At 34.7% G+C, this 27,180-nt stretch overlaps 1 protein-coding gene across 6 annotated transcripts; it reads right to left on the bottom strand.

The window, feature by feature from the left end:
* Positions 1 to 595: 595 nt before the first annotated feature.
* Positions 596 to 27,009, bottom strand: LOC119632933 (striatin). 6 transcript variants are annotated; one of them, XM_038026095.1, is made up of 6 exons: positions 26,845 to 27,009; positions 24,788 to 25,301; positions 6,552 to 6,981; positions 6,273 to 6,485; positions 5,298 to 5,354; positions 596 to 2,469 (listed from the first exon to the last, which is right to left on the bottom strand). In XM_038026095.1, the coding sequence occupies exons 2-6, from the start codon at positions 25,190 to 25,192 to the stop codon at positions 1,256 to 1,258; spliced, it is 2,319 nt and encodes a 772-aa protein (XP_037882023.1). In that variant the 5' UTR covers positions 25,193 to 25,301; positions 26,845 to 27,009; the 3' UTR covers positions 596 to 1,255. The 6 variants fall into 6 exon arrangements, with proteins under 6 accessions (XP_037882023.1, XP_037882021.1, XP_037882022.1 ...); XM_038026093.1 differs by lacking the exon at positions 26,845 to 27,009 and adding an exon at positions 25,904 to 26,159; XM_038026094.1 differs by lacking the exon at positions 26,845 to 27,009 and adding an exon at positions 25,363 to 25,389.
* Positions 27,010 to 27,180: the final 171 nt, after the last annotated feature.

Below are 27,180 nucleotides of genomic sequence, written 5' to 3'. Positions count from 1 at the left end.
GAAACATAGATTAATCAAACATCCAAAACAAGTGAACTGAAAGAAAGATATGTATATATATGTATATATATACATCCTTATAACTCCCTATATATATATGTACATATATATACGGGATAAATAATTGATTTCTATTATCCATTCAAATATTATTTAACTTTTATATGAATTAGTGTATGCGTAACGTTCTCCTCCAAAGGTTTTATATCGAAATGCTTAAAGTACTATGTTTTATTTTTTCTTGTTGCTTTGTTTTTTTTTTTTTTTTTACTTATGGTTTTTATAAACGTATGTATAATTTGTAATGAATGCATTATATATATGTATAAACTACTGTATGTGAGTTTTGTTGAGTGGTATTTATATATTATTATTAATAATTTTTATGATCAAATATTATATTTTATACGTATTCATAATTTGTATAAATGTATGCATATATGTATATGTAATGTGACTTTTATACCTATATATAAACGTATATATGTTTATAAATATATCTATATATATATATATAGCTATATATATATATATATATATAGCTACACTTTTATATATATATAAATATATATTACTTATATACCATATATAAACGCATATATATATATTAAATATTTATATTTTCCTATATTATAATTTTTAAATCATGTCATTTTTATTTCTATGAAAGAGAGCATGCGTGTGTTGACATGTGTGAGTGTTTGTTTTTCTTTTGTAGTTTATATAATAATATTTTCCTTATTCACGATTTAACTTAACTTTTAACATTGTGGTCGTCTCTCATCTTCGCCTTGAGGGTAATAAACGATCATTATACGATTTGCCAGATTTGCCAAAAAAAAAAAAGATATTTGCAAACATAACTTAAGCATTTCAATGATCTGTATGTATGAGAGCTTACGTCGAGTGAATTTCTATCAAGTTGTTTTCATCACCTTTTTTCGTATGTGAGTTTAAGAGAAAACTCCATTTCATTGTCATTATGTAAGTAAATTTATTTTTTTTTTTTATATGTATGTTACGGCTGCCTGTATGCGCCTGCCATCGCTTCTACTAAATAATGCGCATTTATATAAAACACACAGTTGGTTGATTAACACTACGTTTCATTCACATGCATTTCTTGTTTCACACATAACATCCACTCTTCTACACAACATAGGTTAATTTGACATTTATTTTATGTTCAATAAATTGTCGTCCCCTCTTCATCGTTGTTGATCGTATCTGCTGTTATCATTGTTACCATTGCCGTCTAGACAAACACCTTGGCCAGGCCGTCTGCTCCCGCACTAGCTATGTAGGGCTTTGTAGGATGGAAAGCTACATCGAATATGCTTTCATCGAATTTTTTGCGGTGTGCCGTTATCTCTTGCACACAGGTTTTATTGTCCAAATTCCATAGACGTATCGAGCAATCGTGCGAGCCCGATAACAAATATAAACCATGAGCGTCGACAGCCAGTGACGTCACCGGTTCTAAATGAGCCACCATAGAATGCACCAATGTCCCCGAAGTGTTGTCCCAAAAACGTATGTGCCGATCCTCGTGTGCTGTAATTGTTATAGGCAGCGTTGGATGTGAGACGACTTTATTAATAAATTTCCCCGTATTTCCGGACATTTCTTGTGCAGCTTCTAATTTAATAATTTGTTTGCCGGTTTCCGTATCGTAGATTATGCAATGAGCACTATTATAAGCCACTACGATGTGATCGACCTCATTACGTACAAAATCTACGGAAGAGGGGACACCTTCGACTTCCGAAGCGGTGTAAGTGCGTAACAGTGGTTCTTTAGTGTATGGCGACCAGAGTTTTACGGTGCCGTCGGCCGAACACGACACTATATTACTGTGCATAGTTGTCAGGCCCCAAACAGCGTCTGTATGTCCTTCAAGGGTGCCCGAATGTACGCTAGGATCGTAACAGTCATACGGATCTATATTCGGTGATGGCAACTGCCAACATTCAATGTTGCCATCCAAACCTCCCGAGTAGCAGGTGTCACCAGTAGTTGACATGCCTAAACAAAGTACTGGTCCTGTGTGAGCCCGAAAAGTGTACAATGGTTCGACATCAAGACTAGCAGACTTTTTGGCTTGCACTGTTTTTTGTAAATTCCACAGCTTCAATGTGTGATCCTCTGAAGCGGTTATAAGCACCGGTTCTTCAGGATGAAAAATTAAAGCTCGGACACCATCAAAATGGGAACGTAACGTATATTTAGCATTCCATGTTTTGCGATAACCAGTGCCACCTGTACCCGAGCCCGTACCATCCTTTGCATTCGAATCATATGTCCCTTCTGAATCGTTATTTACGGTCAACTGCGCTAATTCTCCTAAACCTAGCGAGGCGTCTACATCTTCATCACCTGCAGCAGTCACAGCCGTAATCAGACTACGACGTGCCACGGCTGACCCAACTGTTATTTTTTCCGATTGATCAGTATTTGAAGTTGAATATCCTTGAGTAGGAGTATTGTGCAGTAGGGGAAGGCCGGACATAAAATGCGGAGATGAAACGAAAAAGTGTTGATGACGATAAGCAATGAAATAAAAAAAATTTAATAAAAACAAATGTTAATATTTAAGATAATTTCATTATGAATTAATAATAAATAAATGCCTGTCTATACACCACTCTACAAAGCACTGCCTCATTTTCAATCAAACAGTAAAATCGCATAAATTGTTGTAACCAATTATTTTACAATTGTATGCAGTAAACTGCTAATGAGCATTTTTAATATAAATAAATAAAATTTAAAAATAGAAATGAAAAGAAAAAAATAATTAAAGAAATTAAAGAAAAAAAATAACTAAAATCGCTTAATTATTATTAAAGATTCAAACTTTGTATCAAATTCTTTAAAAACGAGAAAAATCAGAAAGTTTCACTTTGAGCGTTGAATTTTATTTATTGTTATCTGTAGGGTTTGTAGAACGATGCAAGTCAGCAATTCTAAACGATAATCTGTTTTTATATAGAAATTAGAAAAAATTAAAAATAATAAGCTGCTAACAACAACAACTATTAGATGGCGTAAAATAGCGATTAAGCCAAAAATTAAGCAAAAGATTTTTGTTGTTAATTTAGAAGGGGGCGGGGGGAAGAGAAAAAGCCAAAACTGCATCTCAATCAGTGCTGTCACTTGCTATAATTTTCGATAGTTATACGAAAGAAAAAGCTCTGAATCGAATTATTTCTAATAGAGCTTTCAAGTTCAGAGACCGCAAATACTTGTAATAACAAAGACAACAGTGAAAATCGGACAGACACATATAATTGAATGCCGTTACAGTTGATCCATATATTGAGGTCATTAGTTCCATAGTGCTCAGATATCAAATTGTAAAAATTCCTTGACATAACATTTCCATTGCCATTTGCAATGACATCTCAACAAATGGCTTAAAATTTATACTAGCTTGGCTTCGTCCGCAAAATATTTCTATTCAGATTTCCATATAAAGCTGACTTTTCACATCTGACGACTTCCCGACGATCAATTTCCATTAGAAAATGATTGATATAAAGTATTTTTCAAACGAAGGATTCCAACGGTATTCTGTATTTCATGATAAAATTTCTAATTGGAACATATCCGTTTAACACCCATTCTTCCGCCTATGAAGCTCTATTAAATAATCAAGAAAGGCATATGATAGAGTGCAATCAGAGTTCTGTTGTGTTAGCTGAGGGATGTCGGTACCGCGTTAATACGAATTGATATTCAGACCGAACGGACAGATAAGAACAGATAAGAGCAATCAAGTTTTCTATATAATATTATCAATATTATCTGGGTCCATGTTATATGAGCGTCAGAATAGATTCCAATACCTCGTTAAGGTAGACGTTAATTTAAGTCCAATCCAAATAATTTTTGTCGCGGTAAAGAAACTTCTATCGCGTTACATGAACGCTGCGTTACAAAAAATTTGAGCAAATGAATCTGCGCACGACGTTCAACGGAATCGCATAAATGAATAAATTGTACATAAATCAGGCCTAACAAATCACTCAATAAGTTGGAATGACATATATACGAATCCATATGATTTTTAGATAATACCAATCTTCACATGAAATTCAGATTTTTTTCAACCTTTTACAAACACAACAGTGCTGTTACGAAAATAGCTGTATCTTGGAAGCTGGAAATTAACGGTCGGAATGTCGCGAAATTTTAAATTATTTTCATTCATGCATGATACTATCTAAAATCACATGTACTCGTCAGTACCGGAGATATTTATAAGTCGTCCGACGAACTTATTGAGTGATGCTTTATCGACAAACTTACATAATAACCGTATTCCAAACGTATCAATTTGTAATCGATACATTCTTTTCTCTTCTCTAGATCTTTTTTTATTATTCAGTATCAGTGTGAAACCTTTGCGGTTTATCTTTCACGAAAAAGGGGCAGTAGAAGAGCTATCGTAATTTTTGCTCAGCTTTATATGGAAATTGCGTCATAGGAACACTAAGTCCTAGGGAAATTAACTATCGTTGCATCGTAGCTTTAGAATCAGTATCAAGGGGGAACGGAGATATACTCTAAACTCCGGTCCAAATTGTATAGTTGCGGATTGAAAACGCGGACATGGAGCAGGCAGTCATTGCCAGGGGAAATACAGGCAAATATGCAGCTTAACCGAAATACAACCAGTAACACCTGTTGGCTTTACACTTTCTCCTCTCGTACAAATTCCTATGTGAGTTATTTGTTTCGAAGCAACATAAGCCACGTTTGTACAATCTTGTGCCCAGGACACAATAACAGCTACTAGGACTATGCTATGCCCATATAGCTATACACACACCCTCGTTACTAGTGTGTTTAGGAGAGAGGGTATGAGTGAGAGAGATAGAGATAGAGAGAGAAAGATGGAGAGCAAGGGTTATGAATGTACACATATTTTGGTTTACGATTTAAAATCGATACGATGACCCAATAAATACATCTTAATAGTTAAGAAATCGAAAGCGCGTACTAGAAATACGACCATATTTTCGCGGATAAATAAAATATTGGCTTGGCTTTTCTAATATATATTTGTCGTGTAACTTGGCTTTAGATAATCAAAATGCAATTTTTGGCTTTTCATATAGTACACATCCACTGCCCGCCATATTACGTGGATGAGGGCAGAGAGTAAACTGAAATTATATTTTGCAACATCACTGATATCGAATTTCAGTTGAAATGAAAACGTCAAATATTTAAATACAAAATTTATCTAAACAAATCAACAACAACAAGAACAACAACACAATAATAAGCACCTTCAGTAATAAGATTAATATCATTCAGTAGCTGCTCCCCCACTGCGGCTTCTAGATCTTTTTTGTTGTTTTGAAAAAAATATATATAAATAAACAAATAAATAGCAAAAATAATTGTTTCAAGAATACACACATTGTTACTGTTAATAATCAAAGACATATATATATATAAGATGTTATATAAGTATGAATGAATATGAAAATCAAATTTCGATTTAGACAAACGCCAAAGCATAATGAAGGAAATGGAAAATTTTAATAAATAGCTTTGTTGTAAATAAATGAATTATATAAATTATGCATATGCATCTAACTACATTCATACATTTTATGTTAATAATAAAGAGAAAAAAGAAAAAGGTATGAAAAATGATTGAAAGCAGAAAAACATTTCCCATAGTCACATAATATTTTTATTGCTTGCGAACGAACATATGAAAAAAGAAGCGAATATTAATTGCGCAAAGGAAAGTGCACTTCGTTCCGCACATAATATAGTGAGGCATTCTCCCATTTAAAATTTGTTCTTACAAATTAATTCTTAGTAAAAAGAATAGGGATAAGTTTAATAGTGCAAAAATGAAGAAGAGAGAGAGAGAGAGAGAGAGAGAGAGAGAGAGAGAGAGAGGTACAGAGAGAGAGAGAGAGGGTGAGAGAGAGGGTGAGTGCGAGGAAATGAACAAAGTTACTATTTAAATGCGATCATATTGCTACAACATACATATGCGTAGATAATAGAAGGAAAATGTATATAATATATATAAATAATAATATACATATATATATATGTATATATATATGTGTGTATATATATGAGAAAAAAGTAAGATCGCATTCTTGTTTCTTTTTTTTTTTAATCGAGGAAAAGTAATAATAAATTTGCTTACATACATACTGTTGTTTATATATGTACATAAATGGTTATATAAAAAAAAAAATTTTTAAAATAACCGCGCATTTATATTTGAATGTTACCTTCACTGCGTAGGAGTTTGGCATTTAAGGTGCTGCTTTCCATATGGGGCTTATCATTATCGCCGCCAACCAATTCTAAATCATCGGAGATTTCATCGTCATCTGACATTTCCGTTGGACCTAGAAATTCGAAATTTGCCATTACAGCCGCTTCAGTATCTAATATTAAAGTATCACTGGGCTGTTGGATCTTTTTAGCAGGTGTTCGACGTCCTTTAAGCAGAATTGATTGAAAATTGAAATAAATTTTGTAAAATGGAAATTTTGAAGTGAAACTACCTTCCGATTCTGAAGCTCGTTTGTTATTCTCGTTGCCATTGACATTAGGACTAACATTCTCCTCCTGTTCGGCATTATTATTAAGACCCAATATGGAACGTACACGATTCGAACGTACATCTATAATGTTGTCCGTGTAACCAATTTCCGCCAAATATTGCCGCAACATTTGCCGTCCCTGTCGCCATGTTGTATTTGAGACGGAACTGTACGGTACCTCTGAATCGGGCGCCACTTCAGCGCCCAGAGATGTGTCTTCATTTGATGGTTTCATTTCATTCAGTTGTGGTGGATCGGTACCATATTTTAAGCGATAAAATTTGGCACGTTCTTGCCTCAAAGCATACTCTAACATTTTAATGCGCCGCGTTAAATCCGACTTAAGGCTTTCTAAACACTTGCGTTCACCCAACAGCATAGCTATACGAGCCTAAAAAGACAAAAGCGCAACAAATACGACAAAGTGATTTAGTTAAATCAAGTTAATCGAAATAAAAACAAAAACAAAAACATATAGAAAGAAACTTTTTTGTTCTTATGCACAAAAGCTCAGGACGTTTAAGCATGAATTTTGACTTTTTTCTAAATCTCCCAAAGGCTTTCAAATGCGTAAAAAACATATAAAAAAGTGTGATTGTGGGAAAAACTTTTTTTTCTTCTTTTTTTTCGCATCTGAAATAAAAATATTATTTAAAAAGAACACTTTTAATTTACGTAATTTACTTTTTCCTACGGTATGCAGGACAAATATTTTGTGACTCTGATGATAGACTCTGATATTTTCACTCGCAAAGTTTAACATTTCTGATCATAATCTTCTTCACAACATATCGTCATTTGAGAGCGACTCGTGTTCTTTGCAATGGCCGACCCATAAACACCAATGTACGATTGTATGATTGCTTCGAAGTGAGCTAAGGGTTCGAATTCGAAACGTTTCAACAGAAATGTTTGCCTTCTTTTTGGAGTAATCGGTTATGTAGCAGTTCCTTTACAGGAATGTAAGACGGTCTGAATGGCACACAGCCGTTTGTTGGCCGAAGATTGTTTGTTAAAGAAGGAAAACGACAAACAAATAAATAGGATTGGATCATTCTTCTGCTAAATTTCGATGGCTTCGTTTTAGCGACCAACAAAATGCTTACACGGGTAGACGATCGGACAATCGGGCATGGTTAAGACGATCCAGAATTTGATGGTGAAGCTTCCTTCTAGATGTTGCAAACGTTTTGACGTGAATACACCCCTCCATCCTTTGGTGATGAGTATAAAGAATAGAATTAATGGATCATCATCCGTCCGTTTGCACATAATGAGCTCTTTTTGTTGCCGAACTTTAGTTATAAATTGCGTCCGTTATTTTGTTAGAAAGGGAAGCCGCTGATGTCCTCCGGAGATATCTCAAGAGCTATGACCAATGGCTCGGATGTATATAAAATGATATGTAGAACCGACGACTGTTAGAAAAAAGATAACCGGCTATTACATGGCGGTCGTCGTTTTGGGCACACACAAATTTAGACTCTATTATATTGTCTACATTGCCGTCGGAGGCGTGGAAAATTTCGTCATGGTCGGATATACAATGAATGGATTCGATGACTTATAGGACGAAGGCAACGAATGAAAGATAAATTTAACATTTGAGGCTACTAGAATACAATGTGCGGCGATAATTTGCGGAGAAGACTTTTTTACAATTTTTTTCTTTCCAGAACGATTGCGGATACGAAACGGTATATTAGTTTATAAGGTTCTTCCTGAGTGAGAAGCGTCGAGAAGTCAGTGAATTATCGCAAGGTGCAGAAAAACTATACTTTCGAACTTTGTTGGCGAAAGCCTTGTGCAGAAGCCATTGTGTGAGGAGTAATACATCTTATATGATTATCCCTTTCCCTTTCCCTTTGGGTTCTCCTTTTCCCTACTTTCAACGGGGACTTTGGACGAACGAGCAGGACTACATCGAAACCTTAGACATAATCAATGCGGAAATATTCCATTGATAGCGTGCATGAGGATAGACCATATATGTATTCCTTCGTGCTTTGTGGTACAAACGCTTGAGAATACATGAGGATTTCTATAGGATCCACCTTGAAGACATCTTGCCACATGGATCTCAAACTACTGAAAAACTAAATGTAGAGGGTAACGTTGACCAGGAGATCAATTAACATCCCCATCATATCATTTCATCGGCAAAAGATGCTTTGACTCTCACAGCAACGAACTAAGACAAACAGAATTCGATTTGGGCACGCATTCGTTGCATGTCCTCAAATATGCATCCCACGATTCATAAACATGGAAACCTTTCGCTGGCGTTGTCAAACATGAAAATCCAAATTTGACCTTGTTTTGGAATGAATACATGACTGCCTTATCTATCGGATCACTGTTTGTCGTTGCTTCGAAATATTTTTACTGCACCCCTTTCTCCTAGGTGTAGTACACAACATGGAACTTGAAGATCCGTAAGGTTTTTTAAAACGTAGGTCGAACAACTGTCACTGGAGATTTTCACTGCAGTTACTGAGCAGTCCCGTAGATATATATGTAGCCATGTTGCTTCCGACTTTTATATAATTTCTCAAGACTATCTAGTTTGAAACGTGAACGCAGCTTTTCTTTGCTTTTTCTTTTTTTTTTTTTTTTTTTTTTTGGTTGAAAAAATTCTATTATGATAATTAATCAGCTGAAGACGTAACGAGAAGGAAAGTTTATTTGATGATGAATTTATAAACATTTCACAGTTTAGAATATGTTTTTATTATTGTTATACCAAGTAACCCAATTGTAATTTGGAGTGTGTGTGTGTGTGTGTGAGTGAGTGTGTTTATATCCTCTCATGCGGTACAATTTTAATTAATTTGCTTAGCAGTGTGAGTGCGCCCGTTATTGCTGCTGCCTGCGCACACTTTCAAGCAATTGATAATATCATGTTTACTAAAAACTGCACACACACGCACGTATAACCAATAAAACTTAATTGCAAATTAGAACATTAGCAAATGCGAAATCTAAATACAGGGTCCCTACGAACGAACATTACTGTCGATGCAAAGTTACAAAGTAACGGTGAGTAATGATGAGCCAGACATTCATGCAGTTATGCGTAAAGAGAAACCTGCGATTGTTTCAAACGGCTCAGATCATACGGTACGTCATCGTATTGCAAGCATATGTTTGATCAGTTACCTTACGGACCTAATTTCCAATGCGAAGCACATTTGTTGTTTTATCATGCTTTCGATGGCGTTACCTTCTGCTCTATTGCACTGTTCCATACGTTTAGCCAAGTCCGACTGTAAACATATTAAACTTAGTGGTCATTAATAAGCTTTCCAATTCACGATTATGGTGTTTAGCGATTAACACTGGATACATAAATAATTCCTTTTCGAATCTTCCATTAGGCATAGCAGAGGACTTGAATGTTTCTCGTAAGTCGACTCAGTGGAGTGGTTCACATACATCTTGATGTCATGAAGATCAACGATTAGGATGGGAATTAAAGATTAATTCGACGAAAAAGTTTCCGGAACAAGGTGGAGTAGTCCCACTCTCTCCTGGCGGAAAAAACTCCGCCTAAAGGAGGTCAATGCATTGGGGAAATAATAATACAAGCTTAAGCTAGTATCCCAGTAATCAGTAGTTTGCCGGTCATGAGCACGAAGTTTCTTACAGCTGTCTTACATGATAACAACAAAGCTCATGCCAGCGGTTCGTAGAAATGCAATCTCGTATATGAAGATGGTCGAAAGAGCTGCGACACTCAGAGTACTTATGCCCGCGCACGTGCGTGCATCGTATCCCGGGCTTAGCGTCATGACGGGACAGAACATTGTATGAGGGGGACTTTCTATATGATAATGAATTTTTTGCTGGCGAACATTGCCGACATTGACTTCCCATATTGTTACGTACGGGGTATATACTCAGTGGGCAATCTGTGTACTTCGCGAGAACACGATTTAATCGAAGAAAAATTCTACTTCAACATGGAAAAAGAAGCGTATTTGATTCGGGCATGCAGTAGTTTCCCATCCCAGATTCCGTTTATTCGTTCCACTAATGACGATTTTCATGCAATAACTACTCAGTTTAGGAATCAATTAACACCGTATAAAAATTTCATGGAGTTGTAATGAAACGGAAGGAAACACAAATACATTTCAGTTCGAATGGCAATTTGTGTTCGAATACTCTACGAAGCCTGTATGTAATAAAGTTAATTGAAAGGGTAAAAATCATAATAAAGAATGGAAAACATTACAAATTAAAATGTAATAATAATCAACTGGACTGTTATGGTACAAAACGTTTTCTGTGCCAAGAATTTTAATTAATAAGTAAAGCAACGAACGACGATGAATACACAAAAAAAAAAAAAAAAAATAACGCCTTTCATCATTATCATCATAAAGTAGAGGGTACTCAAGAAAAAAAATTAATCGTATATCAAAGTATATTCTAAATGGATTATTAAAGTTGCGGGAAACGAGTAGACGCCGCGAAATGGCTCGCTCTGGATGTGCGTTTTAAAATAATTTAATCGCTAAAATAATGAAATGGAAAAATGTCTATGAAGGTTGCGATGTATGTAATCAAATGTGAAACACTTGCTTAAATAGAAATTGTGCAAAAATGACAAAAAAGGAAGAAAAATGGGTCACACATTTATTCTTATTATTATCATTGTTACTATGCTCTACGCCGACTGTGTTAAGTAGTATGTTAGGTTTTAAAACGAACGTATGCTACATCAAAAGGGGCTGAAGAAGCACTTCTCTTCAGTTATTAAAGCAATCATTTTTTCGAATAACTAAACCATGAGAGTCCGTTTATCTGCTTTGCTTTGCCTGCATCCTATAGATCGAAATTTTTGAGTTTTTTTTTTTTTTTCAAATGAATTTTGACAAATTGACAAGTCTTGACTACAGACTGAATAGAGGCATCGCTAGGAGAAGCCAAGACCTGAACACTGCGAAGGGAAAAATTTACTTTTATAATGATGACAACAGGAAGGAAGGACTGTGGCTATTATAGCATTTTATGACAATAAATTGGATCAAAAAATGAAAATTAGATCACGATAGACTATACTTGTTGGACTCATCTTTAGATGGGCGTTCTGATGAGAAGTGAAGTCAGAAGAAGCGAGATACAAGACATAATTTTGCTATTCTACAATGGAAATACACAAGAATGAAGAAATCTTTAACAAGACTAACTTTAGACGATGTCCGTTCACGTTTCGCTTGCTCTCCCAGCAGCACTCTTCATAAAAGCTTGTTGGGAACAAGATGTAGTATTTTTTGAGGTGATGTGGTGTATGGCATTTAACGGTCGGTCTTGCCTAAGTACAACTTTTTAACTTGTTTTTATATATATATATAGAAAAGTTCTGCAGCTGGTCATTACGCATCGCTGAGTACACATTTCTTTTTGAGCTGTCCTGTTTTTTTGTTCATTATTCATCAGCCAGAGGCTCTTCTCAAGCATTATTATACAAGTGAAATTATATAGAAAACGAGCCAAAAAAGTAAGGAACTTTGGTCCAGGCTATGATTGAAATATTTATACCCTCCACCAGCACTTATCTCAAAATTGTCAAACTTGCGCGGAAATTTGTCTCGTTGTAACTGTTTTAGGTTTTGAATATTGGGCGAAGAACTTGAATGTTTTTTCGTTTTTAACAATTTTTCAGTTTCTATTCGACTCTGATCGATTTAGTTTGTTTCCAATACGAATTTGTGGACAAGAATATATAATTTTACTTTGGCCGACTCTGCTGCCGCAATATATTCGTTTAAGATCGTGAGAATGTGGACTGCTGATAGGCGGATAGACAAGCCCGGATCAAAGCAGAATTTGATATTGATCAAGAATAAAGGGTCACTTCACCTTTTCGATAAAAGCCATAATCCATCGCCGCCCCTGTGACAGTATATGTAACGATCAAAAAAGAAAGAAGAACTTTATTCGGTTTAGATCGAACTATTTGACACCATTACTCTCTTCGACTTTTAATTGCTTATGTATGTGCATGTAACGCGTAAAACATCTTTTATCATGAGTGATTATGAAGCACATTGCTGTCACACTTTATAAAAAATAACATGCTTTGCAGTTCACCAAGCAAGATACTGCATGCGTGTTTTCTACATAACTAATCCTACTCATGGAATTTTCAGATTTTCGACATTATTACTTTCATGCCGTTCAGAGAGTCACACGAACTTTTATGATCGTAGTTCTATTCTAATCGAATAAGGTGTTCATTCATATGCACAACTTTGTACTGTACCCGATACAAGTTCCTATTCGTCTCAGCTATTTGATAAACAAAACATAGCCTCCTTTGTTCCGACTATAGACAAAAATAAGGACTCTTTGTGAGCGAACCGTATCTGCACAAAGCGCGAGCAATTCAAAATACGTCCTTTTTGATATATACTTCCTGACGTATTCCCTTTCACATATGTACACCTACTGAAGCATAAAGTTTTTGTTAGAAAATTACAAAAAAAAAACTTCCCTTCCTTTCATCATATCAGTTAAAGCAAGCTTCTATTCTATGCAGGAGTGCCTTCAACTATATGCAGGGAGATAAGTGTGTGTTGTGGTTTTAACGAGTACATGTACAGATATATATTTATATATATACATACATAAATTATATATATATACATACATAACTGTGCGTATGAACATGAATAATATATACACAGTCATGGACACATAAATATCACGTTTTACGGTCGTAAAATTGAAGGTTTTTAAAAATATTTTAGTTACAGTTAAGAAGAAATTAACGATTAACGATCGTGTACAACACAACAAGGTGAACAGTGTCATATAAAGTACGCGCAGGCGAGGCCCTAATCTTGACATTGCTAGTAAAATGATCTCTGCTTCATCTTGGAAAAAGGTGGGGCTTATTAGAAGGACAGATCCATTGTTCAATGTTTGGTCATTGCAAGAAGTATCAGTCAGTGAACTGACCAAGCAAGGCATTCTGCCAACATAAAGCTCCACTTTTAATTTCGTTGAAAATTTATCGAGTTTCATTAGAGCAAAAATGAGAAGAGGAGGCTATCGAAAGGCACTTGTCCAAAGATTATTTAAAGCAGAAAATTAAGTTGTCAAGTGATAAGATGCAAGCTATGTCAGGATTAATCAAGTGTAACCTTGAATGGGGTGATAAACTATGCTTCTGAAGGAGTATTGATGTGGCGTAACTCCCACCTCCTCGTGCTGATCCCTGGAAACAGTCTTGACCGGCAAAGAAGAGTTTAAGACTTGGACTCTATAATTTGGCGACAAGTTTTCTGAGACATAGCTTAGTGGTACACTAGAAAAAGCACTCTTTTCTCATAGACTATTGCTAAGAAGCTAGTACTTCTAATCAGCTGGTAACTGGATACGTAAAATACGTTGATATAGTAATAGTCGGGAGCATGGTACCGCCCGCCATGTCAGTTGTAGCACCCGATGCTAATATACATAGAAGAAGGACCCTCCAGTCTTGGCTAGCCTGGATTGTATGGTTAATTCGAAGGCAACAGTGAGCGTGGAAAGTGAGGCTAAAGGCTTTATAGTCTGATTTTAAGCTCCCAGGGGGGCCAGGTTCCCACTCACCATGTGACGAGTACCAGCGGGTAGAGGGAACAGCATTGGTGTACTGCAGATTGGTGCTTGCCACGATACTTCGGGCGGAAGCTTGTTTATTTACGCATATGTGGTAAACGCGGTGGAAGCCAGTATGTCCAGTCCCCGCGTCCTGACAGCTGGGTACGGCCTTTCGCGGTGTATCGTAGTGGTTGTGGTTTCTATCATTCCTAAAGCGAATAATGAGAGGTAATGATAGTCCTCAACACTCGCTAGAGTGTGTTTATTGGGCCATACATAATAAACATATCTGTTTTCTCCAGCATATTTTAGACACCTAGCTAATAGGGACTGTCTAACTATCTGGAGAGTGCCGATTACGCCAAAGACATCTCTCTAACCTTCAATGAGCGAAAGTTTAAAATTTTTTGTTCTGCTCTTACTGTACAGTTTACTTCAACTTCTCTTTTCCTCTAAGGCGTCGAATCTTACGCTATTTCTACATATAATGTTATCTCACACTTTTGGGATTGTTTTCACTTCGCGAACATTTTCTTTATGATGACGACTTAAATAATTTTACACATATTATATTTAGTTTAGATTATAATTTAAAGTAAGTTTTTAACTTTTGCTTTTCTTCCTTTGCATAGATCTTTTATCAAGTCTTTGCGTCGGTTATTTATGCGCGTTTGGCTGTACATTAAAATAAACTCGCGGGAATTTTCTCTGCTTTCGTACACGGACGTACGTACGTGCAAACATAGATTTCCATGCATGCATTAAAGCAGGCATATACTTTGTTTTCTTTTTATTAAATATTTGTTATTCTACTTTTGTTTATATCACTTTTTATTTTCACTTTATTTATTTAAACACGTATTAATAATAAAAACGTACACGTAATTTAAAAAGATGCATTTTAATTTAATAGATGCAACATGAACGTACGAGAACAATAACTATTGTGGACCAATTTTCATCGTCAATTAATAAAAACTGGGCTTCCATTGCTTATATGGGCTGAGATTAAAAAAATTGGCCCGAATTCGACCCGGATATGCCAGAATAGTATTATTTAATGACTTTTGCAGAGAAACTTTGGAAATTACTATGTTTTTTTTCCTCCAATCCCTCTTTCAAAATAAGGAGCGATATGGAATGCGGATCCATTCAATTTTCAACGTATTTCGATCTTGGGCTCAACTAGTTCAATGTAACAAATACCTCGAAACTGAATAACTCGAAACGTGTAGGTAGACCATAAAGAAAATTAACCAGGACAGACAGGGAAATTTTAGAAGTGTGCATTGATCTGGTAATAAAAACTACGTCCATCTTAAGCTTTTCTGAGTGTTATATGCATCCTTAAAACTTAACATTTCTTGTAACACAAGTGGTGTAGGGTATGAAAAGCCAAAAAAATGAATAAATAAATTTCGATAATCTATTGTATTAGATAGCAGTGGCCATGTATATGTATAGCCATGGCAATAGGTAGAAAGCTTCATTTTTGTTGTTTCTTAGGAAGAATTTTTTGTTGTACTGCGCTTTGGCGACACTGCTTCATTTTCAATATTCAATCTTCGCGCAACAATTTGAATTATGTTAAACAAATTTGAAGCTAAAGAATGTGAAGAATGTTAACAACAGAGACGAATGGACAGACGAACGGAGTTTGCCGTTGACCAACAGTGTATATAATATATATACTTTGTAGGATAATCTTCTGATCTTCCGAGTGCTTGGAGGAAATGATTATGAGCCCACAATCTTGAACGTTGATTAAAAAAACCCATTGAATATTTTTTTCTATTTTCCGAGCAAGGCGTTTTCTGATCTAAGTCGATCTATTGAAATTTCGATCAACTAAACTATTTCTAACTCATCGCAGTTAATTCGCACTGCCCCGTGAAGCATAATTAAATTATTACAATATTATTCAACTCAACATAGTCCTTGTTCATGAAATTCATTCAGTTTTTGTTCCTCATAACAGATGACTTGACTTTGCATGAATGAAGCTTTATCTGCCTCATGCGCTAGCAGTCGACGAAAAGACGATTAAGGATAATTCGCTGAACATTTCGCGGGAAAATGGATTAACACGAGAAGTGTCATAATGAAGTTAGGCACTGCTAACTTGCTTGTAAAAGGAGACCTAAGCAGAATATTTGCGGAGAAGAGAGTTGCATGGGACGGGCAGAGCATTGAATTGTTGTAAATGTCAAGCTTCCTAAGCATTGTAAATTGCATTCCGGCTGGTACGAAGTTCAGTCTGAAAGGTCGGTCGTAAATGTTACAAAGTACATTTAATTTCTTCTTTAACTCAAATATTTTTCTATATTTCAATAAAACGATTGCGAAGGCATTTCCTAAATCCAATTGCTTCCGTCTAAGATTACGAATGTGAACATAAAAATATGGCAAAACTACTGCCCCAAACGTTCTACTCACTGCCTATTCCACTGGAATATTAAAAAGAGATTCTATTATAATATTGTTGCGAAATGCTTTTCTTGTTAGGGTTCGTATCACTGGATCGTGGTTTTATTTACAATCGATTTCTTTAAGGGTAGGATTATTTACAGTTTACTTAGTTTGGAACATTCTTAACTTAGACTTTCTTTTCAGTCTAACTCATTCTGTTCACATATTCTGCTTATATAAGCAAATTTCCATAATTGATGTGTTTTCCGCTAGTATTTTTCGTCGCCCGGCAGCTGCATGACTTGGTTGGTTCTCCTTTTCTCGAAAATTTACTGGGAAAAAAAATTAGTTGGAATGAAAATAGATTTCCACAACAACTTTCGATGGCCGCAAATCAAGTGACTTGGAGCCCGATCGGACTGGGCCATATTTTTACGTTCCAGAAATGAAGACGCAAATCGAACATATCCTTATTGGGTGTTGGCAGGTATACGCTGATGAAAATTGTTAGAAATTCTCCGGAATGTATTTTCTTCTTTCATTATAAACTTTTGAAAACGTCCCTCGTAATCCATGACAATTTTACTTATTTTCCTTATATTACTGCCAACATTTCCACACTTTGCTCTACGTTCGAATTTTTTATTCAATTTTTTCATTTCTCGTGATGTAATAACAAAATCGCTTAGCGTTTTGAATAAATTTGATTTAAACGTTGCAGCTTAACAAACATAAAAAGAAAAATGGCACGGAATGTTGTGCATGAGATTGTACTTATTGTTGTGAATTGTAGGACAAATAGGAAACAATGGCGTAAGACGGATTTTAGAAGCGCTACAAGAGAAAGAATCACTTTACGGAATTTAACAGCATTGACTGAACCGTGAAGAAAAATGCATTCAATGAGAAAAGCTCGTATATTGCCATCGACGCCAATTCGTTGCGACTTATGAATAGAAGCAGAGCTTCAAAAATCATATCAATTGATTGCAACGATGGTGGGGTACATCGTCGACATAGTCATGACCTTTAGTCGTATAATACTATTAATTTTTGAATGCCATGCTTCACCATTTACGCCCACCACTTATCCACTATAAAATATACTTCTCCTTTCTTTATTCCTTTCATTTCCAAATTATATAGATATATGTGTGTGTGTGTGAAAGACCGAGCGGGGAATTATTTTCCGTCTACCTCTCGTTATCTCTCTTACTACTTTTGTTTTCTTTTTAAAAGCGAATATTATGATATATATATATTCTTATATAACTTGCGATGGGTTGATTGGAAAATAAGTTCTTTTCTTTCGGGTCAAATGAAAGATCAGCATGCTTCAGAATCAATTAATGCTTTCGTTTTGCCGCCATCAGCTTCAGTATATGATTTATCATCAACGGAATGAATTCTTGCCAATCAGTTTTACGACTCGACACTCGGTCTGCATATCTTCTCCGTACACGATCAATCATTTATTTTCAATGGTGGAAAATGAAATCGGGCGCCAAAATATTGTCCATGTCAGCCGACTTAAGCATGAACTTGACTGCGCAAAAATAAAATGATTAATTTTTCCCTTGGGGGGAAAAAAAAACGAAATTACTTCCTAAACAACCCAATATATTTGTCGGAGGTCATGCACACGTTCCATCGAAGGCAAGTGCAATTCGCACATTTCTATGATAAGGGCCCCCATATATGCTTTTATTTCGAAGCTTGCGAACACATGAAAACACATGCACACACATGCGCATATTTTATCAATGCATCAATTGGAATACGATTCGGTTGCTCCAAACCTAACTGATTTTGTTTGTTATTGTTCCTAATGTATACAATACTAACCTGCTAGATTTTAACAAATATACAAAACAAAAAACACATTTGTTTATCATCACTTGTTTTTTCTTTGCTTTTTTTTTTCTTATCGAGAGAAGCTCTTTTTTGTTTTGCATGCATTCGCACATGCATTTTCGTGTTATTTAAGGAAAAAGTTATAAAAACAAATATTTAGCAAAAAAAAAAAAAAAACAAAGTCATGCAATAATGAAAATATTGTGGGTGGACTCGATTATTACAAAAATAGTCTATTTATATTATTATTTTGGCGCAAAGTGTGAAACATTCTTTATTAATAAATCGTGAACAATCTTGCGTGTCGAAACCCTTCACGAGATCTGTTTTTTTTTTTTTTTTTTTTTTTTTTTTTTTTGTAATCCATATTGATGTTTCCTGACGTGTATACAGACAGGGTGGTGGAGAGGAAGCAATATAGGAAGCGAAGAGTGGGAGAAAGGCACATCAAATATTGTTCTTCGAGCGGCGAGCGACGCGATTGTGGAAACGTCCAAATCAGAACCAAGTAAGTGATAGCACAGAGTCAGCCGCTTGGTTACGTTAAGAGAAAGAAGAAAAAATATGTTTGCTTTAAGGCACGCCTTTTTTTGCTTGTTTGTTTTAAATATTCTTCGAAGCGCAGCTACATTGCGTTGTTTCTTTCCACAGAACGCATATATTGGTAAATTCTTCATTTGTTTTAAAAGACCACATAAAAGGCGTCTGCGATTCTAAAAATTTATCTCTTGTTACAATAATTGATAGTTAGAGCATAGAAGGAATATTTTCTAGTCCATAAAAGGAAAATCTGTGCAAAGGGTGTGAAGATAAAAGACACCTGCTAAATCTGTTAACCAAGCCTTATAAACGTCTTAACGGAGCTCTGCTAAATATGTAAAATGAAGTCATAGCTGGATTTGAAAGCCGACTCCATCGGTGCTAAAAAACGTAAAATATTTTTGTGGACATCTCATGAATCTATATGAAAATATCTTTCAAATCAACTAAACAAATTGAAATTCTGCTTAAGGGAACCATTTTTAACGATTTTTTGAAATGTTGTATGCTAGCAAAAAGGGGGTATGGAAGAACAACCAAATTTGAAAAAATTAATGAACATAGAAAGGTTACTAAATCTCAGAAATTCCAAAATTTCGGAATAAGCAATAAATTCAAAATTAGTAGAAGCCAAGTAAGTACTTGTTTGCTCGACATATAGACAGATAGAGGAGAGGGATCTCAAATCAAACACACGACTTTTACAGCTCTACGGTGGTAACACTCAAGCCGCCACTCACCATAGAGCGACGATGGTTGGGAATATCAGCAGAAAAACATAAAATGGATAAGAAAAGTCACCAAATTGGTAAAGAGGGACCCACCATAAACGTAGAAGTAACAAAAAGAAAGAAAGTTATATTCGGCGCTGCTCTCCATTCTTCGCATTCTGCTCTCCAAGTTCGTTTATTTGATACCCATATCGCTGGTGTTATTAAGAAAAAATTAAACGCAGCGTCTACCACATTTATCTTAGAATTAACCTCTTTTTAGGCAGATAATATATCTTCATTTGAGGAGTGTACAAACTAAATTTAAACATTCTGTGTTGTTTGCCTTATGATGAATAAGCATAAAACCTCAAAGTGAAAAAATAAAATTTAATTACTCGTAATTGTTTCCATTCGGGGAAGTAAAGAGTAGAGTGTTTCGTAAAGCAAATAATGAAAATTGTATGCTTGCAACTTTAATAATTTCCGAGTAATTAGCAAAAACCCACAAATTTCTGTTAAAAAAACGTAGCTGCGTGTTTCTATCAAATTTGAAGTTGATATCTTTAGTTTTACGACCATGAGAATACCAACAAGAAGCACCATATAGGCATACAGAGTGAGCAGATATAACTAAATGAATTCAAAATTTCACGTTGACGAAGAGTGTACATAGCTTATAGGGTCTCTGAGAAGTTTCCTTTTGGGCGTTATATACATCATGGAAAAAACCAAAATGAGTGTACCGCCATCGTATAGTGATGGGTATAGTAAGATTCTTATGTACCCGGGAAGCACAATGGAACACGGGGCTGAAGACTCGTGTTATCTGGGTGACACTGCTCACAATCCGACTAATGCTCTTTATATAAAGAATTATTTTTGAAGGGAATAATCTAAAGACTTAAATTTACGAAATAAACCGGTCAAATAAGCAGTCAGGCATTCTGAGACATAGACAACATGCTCAACGTCGCAAGCAACCTCCTCAGCTGCTGCTGGCTTTGCGGGAAAAAAAGGCAAAGTCAACACGACGTCACAAAAAAATATTGATATTTTTAATCTAATCTTGGAGAATTTATATTTCTTTATTAACTCGTCCAGTAAACAGAAGTTAAATATCTTGACCTCCTCCTCTCTGCCCATTTCCCAACGATGCTTGGTCACAAAACGTTCAAAGCAATCTTCCATGGCTGCAAACATCCTTTCGGACTTCATTACCGGCTACGTCTTTGCGTCTTTTATCCGTAAGAAATTCGGGTAAACCGTCAGGTATAGCTATAACTTGAGTGCGGGCTTTACCCCATTGTGCAAGATATCGCACTCTATCTGTATATATTTCCTCTACTATTGCTCTCCACTATTTGCCGACATCACCACTCGCTTCTTTTTCTCTAAAGCCTGTTGTTTATTGTTTCCAATGCTTTTAATTTTGTCTATTATTTAAGATTTTTTTTTTTCTAAATGAAAGTTATAAATTGCAAATGCCAAATAATTATTAAACTCAATCAATTTTTTTTTGTTTTTTCTTCAAAAATTATATAAAATTTACTCGACTATATTTGTCACGCTCGAAAAGAAAAAATTTATTTTCCAAACGTTCGAAATCCTAAAATTGAATAAATTTTCCTTTTCGAATTTTTTCTTTTTCAAATCAACAAACTAGACTAACCTGATAACTTGAAAAAAAAAAATCAAATGCTAAGTGAGCTACCTTTGGTATAGGTGCTTATGTAGTTATGCAAGCCTAATATTTTTCTCTCAGCCGTCATTTAAGGTGTGACTTTTCAAACAGGCCCACAATGACGCTCTGAAGAGGCGAAGCCATTATTAATATTATTATCTTCTTTTTTTTTTTTTTTTGTTAACAATTATTATTAGTGACGTTTGTATGTAATATGCCTATAATAACCTAAAAAATGTAACCAAACCCTTAAATTGAATTAGCAATGTCACGCTATTTTAGGCTACCAGCATTGATGCCATATTAAATTTTGTAAAGTTACTGAAGTTTACTAGAGATCGGAAAGGGCCCCTTCTTGGTGTACTAATAGCCCATTCTTTAGCTTATTGAATTATCGAGAACAAATAAAATTTTCACTTGGAATCACTTGAATTAATCGCTAGAGAGCTTCTCTTCACTTCTTACATACGCCCTAGATCAATAGGGTTTCGGTGAACAAATTTTTATTAAAAAATCTTTTACAAGATAAATTCCTTTCTTTCCTGTAGGTCCGAAACCATAAATTATGGAATTAATTGAAATGTAGCGGGAAATATTTTAATAAAACTTATTACTCTTGACATTGGATTATTGCCATTGTGGTGGTACTCTGAATCCTACAAAGTCCAGATGACAACGTTTTTAAAATCGACCAAAACATTTCCTATAGAGAGATTTGAACGTTGTATTTTCAAATAAAAAACGACTTCCTCAGATAGATAAGGGATAGAGTGACTATTGTGGCACTGTATCACCAAAGGTATAATCTATACATTTTTGGAAAGCAATTTTACAATAAATCATTGCCAAACCAGCTCGCAAAATTAGTCTATGCGTCTACTGTTTTGCTGTTTGTAACATTTACAAAAACGACTTAATCTTGAAATTGAAAAAACCGGAATAGACAGATGAAGCTCCATTGGTTTCCAAACTTAAAATGCGAGATATCCCGAAAGCCGAAAATTTCATTTTAGTTTAATAATTTGTTAAAAACTTATTGTTGATATAATAATTATAGCCTACACTGCTGGTGATACAGATTATATTAAGTTTATGCGGACATATGCAACATGGAGATGATCGACTCATCTTTTATCACACGATCGATTCAAAATCATTTTCTGAATCGCTTCAACTTTGCCTTTTCGTCTAATGCGGATCCATGTACACATGCATGCAACCTGCAGATCGCAATTCTTGAATATTTTGATAAAACTTGGTGCACTGACGTACTTTGACCAAAGATCGAACGGTATTGAAAATGATTGAAATTGATTTACTTTGCTGACCACTTCCTATATAACGCCTTATTTGGAGAACTCATTATATGAAACAAATTCCAATTTTCACTGGGTAAAAGTATCTTGTCATTCTAAGTTGTCATAAAAAAACTTGTTCGACTCCTTTGGTTTTTTGAACGCCTTCTCATGTAAACCCCCCTAACGGACATTGATTTTTATATGATAAAAATATCGAACTTTCAATATTTTATGGCGAAAATTAGTTCGTAATGATAAACTCATACCATCCAATCCAACCTAACCAATTGGAACCAAGTGACTCTTTCTTCTTAAATATTAACCCGTATAAGTATTCTAAGGAAATGTCAATCCTTATATGGCAAAGACTCTAATCGTTAATGTTTTACGATGAAAATCTGTTCATGGTAGTATTTTAAGATAAAATTTAAACAACATGAGTCTGTTTCTTGGGTCGCCCTTCATATAAGATTTCTGCGTAGATGCGTAGAAGATGCGTAGAAAAAGGTGGAATGGATATGAAATTTGTGTCACACGGCTCTATTTTTTAGACCTTAATCTATATAGGCGTTATCACGAAAATCAAGCCCTTACATGTAGGGAACAAGTCTAATTTCTAGTGTCCTACGATGGAAGCCGAAAGGTAATAAAATTTTTATCAAGTAAATTAAGTTTGAAAAATGTTGATCACGTCAGGTGTGTTTTAAGCAGTATGCTCATGCCCTCATGTGAGCTTGAGCATGAGAGTATTATGTAATTTTTATCGCGTTACTATTAAAACGAATGAGTAATTATGCTACGCAAAGTGGTTTAGGGTATCTGATGCCCTGCCTGACTATAAGATCTTTCAAATAGTTTGCCTTAGTTGTTGGGGTACCCAACATTCGTCTCAATATACAAATAGTTTTTTCACTTGTTTATCGAACTTGTTTTCTCACACTTGATTAAATTGATGGACTAAAAAAAAATAATAACAATAAATAAACATGAAAAACTCTTAGCTGATGAGGATCATTGCCGATAACCTGTTTGTTCGTCTCTTAGTTAATTGCCTTTTTTTTATAAAAGGAAATAAATTATGTGTTTGCTGTTTGCTGGTTTCTTTCTTGCACTCGCTTAGACACGTGAGCAAATGTTTATTAAAAAAAAGAGACGAAAATTTTTTACTTCATTGAAAAAGTGAAATATTTCACGAAACTTATGATCTTGGAAAATTAAAGACTTCATATCCATGATGTTCCACTTAAACAAAAAGTATAAATATAAAGAAATAATAAAATCATTTAACAAAAATTATGTTACATTGTATACAAATAGGACCGCGTAAATTAATTTATTTCCTTGTTATTGTGCCAATGATTTTAAACAACCAATGGGCAGATTGCTATTTAAAATGTACTTGAAAATTAAATAAATTATTAGCTAATTATAACAAAATATTGCAAGTATTTTTTAAAAGATTCAGATGGAAGAGGTAGTGACTCAAAAAATTTGGAAATCCAGATAATGAAGGACTATACATGGAACAGGAACCTTTTCGTGAAAGAGGACCCCCTTTTTCCTTAAAAAGAAAAACTAACTCTTTAAATACAAGGCGTGAAAAACATACGGCTGATAACAAGGCTACAAGATAAGTAAATAAGAGCAGCAGAGGAAAGCTTTTTCCTTCAGAGGCCTTTGTCTCAGGACAACACAAAATATCTTCCAGCTTCGAAAACAACTTGGCTTGGAAGGCTCCTTTATAATCGCCTTTTAGTGAACAGTAACAGCTACTGGGAAATAATGTCCATAAGTTTTACTTGTTCATGACACCAGTTCGAAGCAAACATTATTACTTTAATTTACATTTTTCTTTTCCATACAAATTTTTTAGTAATCATTGGAATAGAAACAAGGTTTACAATATTGAGAAACACGACGAATTAGTCAGTGTATTGTAGCATATGGCAAACGCTACTGAACTATCACTAATGCAATTAAATAATAACCACAGTGGGATACGTATGTTATCAGCTAATGTAGGCTACAATGCTTATCTCTTGGATTTGCAAAAACCGAAAATCTATAAAAATAAAATGTTTATACAAATATAAACAAAGAACTTACTTGCAATTCGGCACGGTCAACATCCCACTGCGAACGTTCCAATTCAAAGCGTGACCACTCGTGTTGTATGAAATGCAGTATGCCGGGTATGGTGTATTGTGGTGTAGCCTGTTGATTATTGGTAACGGCGGAACCGCCATTGCCGTCATCACTGTTCGAATTCGTGATATTGTTGCCCACTCCGCCTAAACCGACAACGGCGGAGGCAGGGTTATTACTTCCGCTATTTAAATTCATGTTTGGGCTACTGCCGCCACCTAAGTTGCTATTGTTACTATTGTTTCCTATATTAACACCAAGATTTGTACTGCCGCCACCAAGACTTGCACCGACTACACCCGTACCACCACCCGCGCCCACAGGTTTATTATTAATACCAGTCGTAGCTCCTGAATTAGTACCCATTGATGTTTTCTTTTTACTAAATAATTTTTTTTTTTTAGATGGCTTGCTTTATTCCCGATTTATGGCAGTTCTTAACCAAACGTATGGATAGCTTTTTTTCTATTATATGCTGGCGAATTGTAAAAAATTATAATTGAATTTTGCTCTTTTTTATAATAAATTCTTCGAACCTCTTAGTTTTTTCCAATAAATTTGACACTTAAATTTTATTAATTGATTCCTCTTTTTCTTTTTTTTTCTTATAAAATATATTCTTTCGTTCTCTTTTTATTGGTGTTTTGAAATTTTATTATTGCTTTTTAAGTTGCTAAACATTAATTAGTGTTATTTTGCAGTATGTATGTCCGTTCGCTTGTGAAGACAATTGCACACACATACATAAATATAATGAAAAACTTTTGTTGGTCCTGCTAAAAGAAAGTCGCGAGCAGAAAAGTAAAAAAGGATACTAAATAAAACAAAAACTACCAATAAAACGGGTCAAAGACCTCACGAAGAAGACCTAACCTAAAAGCGAACCAGATTTTTTTTTTTTATTAACATCAACAAGCTTAGATTTCCCTTAAAATTCTTCTCTTTGCCATTTTCAATTTTACTAATGCGAAAATAGAAGAAAACATCCTTAAAAAATTCGCTCAGTCCACTTGTCTGCAATTACTAGTCAATAAGTATTACACTCTCAAAAACGCATATACACAACACAACACTCACATGCATTGACGGACGTCAAATAAAAACCAAAAATTCTGCAAAAAAAATTTTAAGCTTTCACTTTAAAATTCACGCATACAAATAAAATTTTACAAACAGATTTTGTAGAATTCAAAATACATTATTCGTTCTTAATTTGTTATCTTTTTTGATGGTAGATTTATTTAAACTTGCGTCAAGTAAAAATGTCTTTACGCGAAAAATCTTCTACACGAATTGATGATGGAAGAACTTAAGCACAAAAGAGAATTTGTAGAAATTACCGCACGAACTTCTCTGAGCAGAAAACGATCATGAACGAAGCACAAATTTATCTAAGTTAAATTAGAAAAAATGTATATATTTCTGTTATATTGCACCGTACATTTTATTTGAATTAGCTTTTGCTAAAATATGTGAAAAATAAGCATTTTTCGCCCAATTGTTTCAATCGACAATACTTTTCAGTTTCCGACTTGTTAATTAATATTTTCCACTAGTTGTAAACAGGGTTACCGTATTCCGTGACTTAGCTAGAACGCAGTATTGCCATTTCAGTGTGCAAAATATAGAAAAAAAGAGAAGCGAGCGGCTATTCAACGAATGTCAATCGAAAAAAAGGTTTTGATTCTGCTTACGATGAAAAGAAATCAATTACAATTCGTTTTCTTTGTGTTGCTATTCACTTCACAATTCAACTATATTTATATATATATATATATGTCTGCTGTATATGCATACACACGCGCGCATATATATATATACGCTCGAATTATATGCATATATATATACACATGCTTGCAAACGGACATATGGACGCAGATAGATTAGTCCATAGCATATGTTTGATAAAAATTTGATGTGGCTTCCTATTAACGGTATAATTTCTTCTTATGCGAAGGATTTACTATATTTGCTCTCTGACTTCGCGTAGACAAGCCCGAATACAAATGCAAACTCACAATTATTTTTCCGATTTTTCGCAATACTTTTATACTTCTAAAATATATTTAGCACTTCATACTGCTGTTGTGTTTTACTTTTTATTATCTTTACAGTAACTATTTTTGTGATAACTACTTATTATTCCATGCTTTTCTTAATTTAACAAGCAGAATGAAAATTTCCGAAGAAAACTCTTTCTTCTTTTTTTATATAAGCATTGCCAAGGGTGGGAACTTGTTTGTAATAGTTAGACGTGAAAAGAGGAGTTACCAGATGTTAATTAACTGTAACAGCAAGAGCAAATATTTTATAGAATAATATTTAAAATTGAACTTTATTATATTTAATATCAA

The sequence above is a fragment of the Glossina fuscipes genome, unplaced genomic scaffold (assembly GCF_014805625.2).
Source record: "Glossina fuscipes isolate IAEA_lab_2018 unplaced genomic scaffold, Yale_Gfus_2 2, whole genome shotgun sequence".
Lineage (NCBI taxonomy): Eukaryota > Metazoa > Arthropoda > Insecta > Diptera > Glossinidae > Glossina > Glossina fuscipes.
This window is presented reverse-complemented; position numbering and strand designations above follow the sequence as displayed.